This window comes from Bison bison, unplaced genomic scaffold (assembly GCF_000754665.1).
Source record: "Bison bison bison isolate TAMUID 2011002044 unplaced genomic scaffold, Bison_UMD1.0 scf7180017864266, whole genome shotgun sequence".
Lineage (NCBI taxonomy): Eukaryota > Metazoa > Chordata > Mammalia > Artiodactyla > Bovidae > Bison > Bison bison.
Genome location: NW_011494838.1, coordinates 2779935 through 2781470, shown reverse-complemented (window position 1 = coordinate 2781470; position 1536 = coordinate 2779935). Strand labels below are relative to the sequence as shown.

The window sequence follows — 1536 nt, the reverse complement described above, 5'->3', positions numbered from 1 at the left end:
CCTGGTCCCCACACCCTCCCGCTCTTGGCCAGAGTCCATCTCCACGTTCAGGGCGGGGGTGGCTCTCTGGCCTCCAGTTCTGCGTGGTGAGTGCTGGGGGGTCAGTCCTGCACCACCTCCCTCTGGACCTTCCGCCTTCATGGGTCGGCCCCAGGGTCCCGCCACTAAGTTGACGGCGAGTCCCAGCCAATCTGTCAGCCGGGCTCAGGTGGTGCCAGCCCCGTCCCGTCATCATGCCCTGGGGTCCTGGGCACGGGGGCCGGGACCTCGGTCATCGTGCAGCCTCTTCCGAGCGGGTCTCCCGAGGACTCGGGCGACCCGCTCGGAAGGCTCGGCCCGCCGCTCTAAGTGTTAGTGTCCACGACGCACTTGACGAACATGGTGTCGTCCTTCACGTAGGCGTGCTTGGGCGACTGCAGCTTGTTGAGGGGGAAGAAGAGCGGGCAGCCGCTGGCCACGTTGGTCTCGCTCTGGGGCCGCTGGAAGGAAGCGGAGTTCAGGTCGGGCCGGAAGGCGTCGATGGCGTGTTCACGGTTGTTCTGGTCCAGCAGCATGAAGGTGACCTGCCGGGCAGCGTGCTAGGTCAGGCCCGGGTCTCACCCTGCCGTCCCTCTGATGCTGAGCTCACACTGCTGTTGCTTTGATTTAGCTCCTCCGGACTCTTTTGCAACCCCATGGACGATAGCCAGCCAGGCTCCTCTGTCCACAGGATTTTCTGGGCCAGAATACTGGAGTGGGTAGCCATTCCCTTCTCCAGGGCATCTTCCCCACCCAGGGATCGAACCCACATCTCCTGTACTGAAGGTGGATTCCTTACCACTGTGCCACCGGGAAAGCCTGAGCTCACGCTGAGCAGAAGCCAAAGAAAGAAAGAAAAGCCATACGTGGCACGTGGTGAGAGCTTGAAAGTAGAAACTCCTGGTACCATGAGTAGGCTCCAGGGGTGTTCTACGATCAGGGCTCAGACGTTCTATCTGACAGGAAGGGGCAACTGTCAACTGTGGTTGGCTGTTAGGGGCTAAAGGCGAGACTGAGTCCTGACAAGGAGGCTGGACCCCTTAAGCCAAGATGCCCCTTTCTGCTCGGAGAGGTTGACCCTTCAACCGCAGCTGGATCCTCTGGGACAAGGCAGAGGGGTAAGAGCAGCCAGGCCTTCCACTGAGCGGATGTCAATTCCATCCTGAAACACAAACCCAGCTTCTGTTCTGCACAGGGGCCCTGTGTGTCCCCAGGAAGCCAGTGATCTTGAAGTGACATATATTCTCCCCTCCGGCCCACACCACTGAAATACCCGTCACCCCCGCCGCAATGGTTCTCAAACTCGGCTGCACTTTAGAATTCCCTGGGAAGGTCTGAAAATTCCCAGTGCCCAGGGCTCACCGTTTACGGTAGTGGGGCCCAGTCATTAGAATTTTTAAAACTCCCCCAGAACGTATGGGAACCGGTTTTGACCTACTGACTCATACCCAGACCCCGTGGTGCCCCGCCCCCAGCCATTTGCTCTCCCTCATCCCCCTTCACCGCCGCTGAGGTCTG

At 59.9% G+C, this 1536-nt stretch overlaps 1 protein-coding gene across 4 annotated transcripts in view; it reads right to left on the bottom strand.

Moving 5' to 3' along the window:
• Nucleotides 1-281: 281 nt before the first annotated feature.
• TRAF1 (TNF receptor-associated factor 1) overlaps nucleotides 282-1536 on the bottom strand; it is a 23463-nt gene continuing 22208 nt past the window's right edge. For all 4 annotated transcript variants that reach the window (XM_010848417.1, XM_010848419.1, XM_010848418.1 and 1 more), the window contains one exon: nucleotides 282-563. In XM_010848417.1, the coding sequence (XP_010846719.1) occupies nucleotides 345-563 (219 nt within the window). In that variant the 3' untranslated portion in view covers nucleotides 282-344. The remainder of the gene's footprint in view (nucleotides 564-1536) is intronic.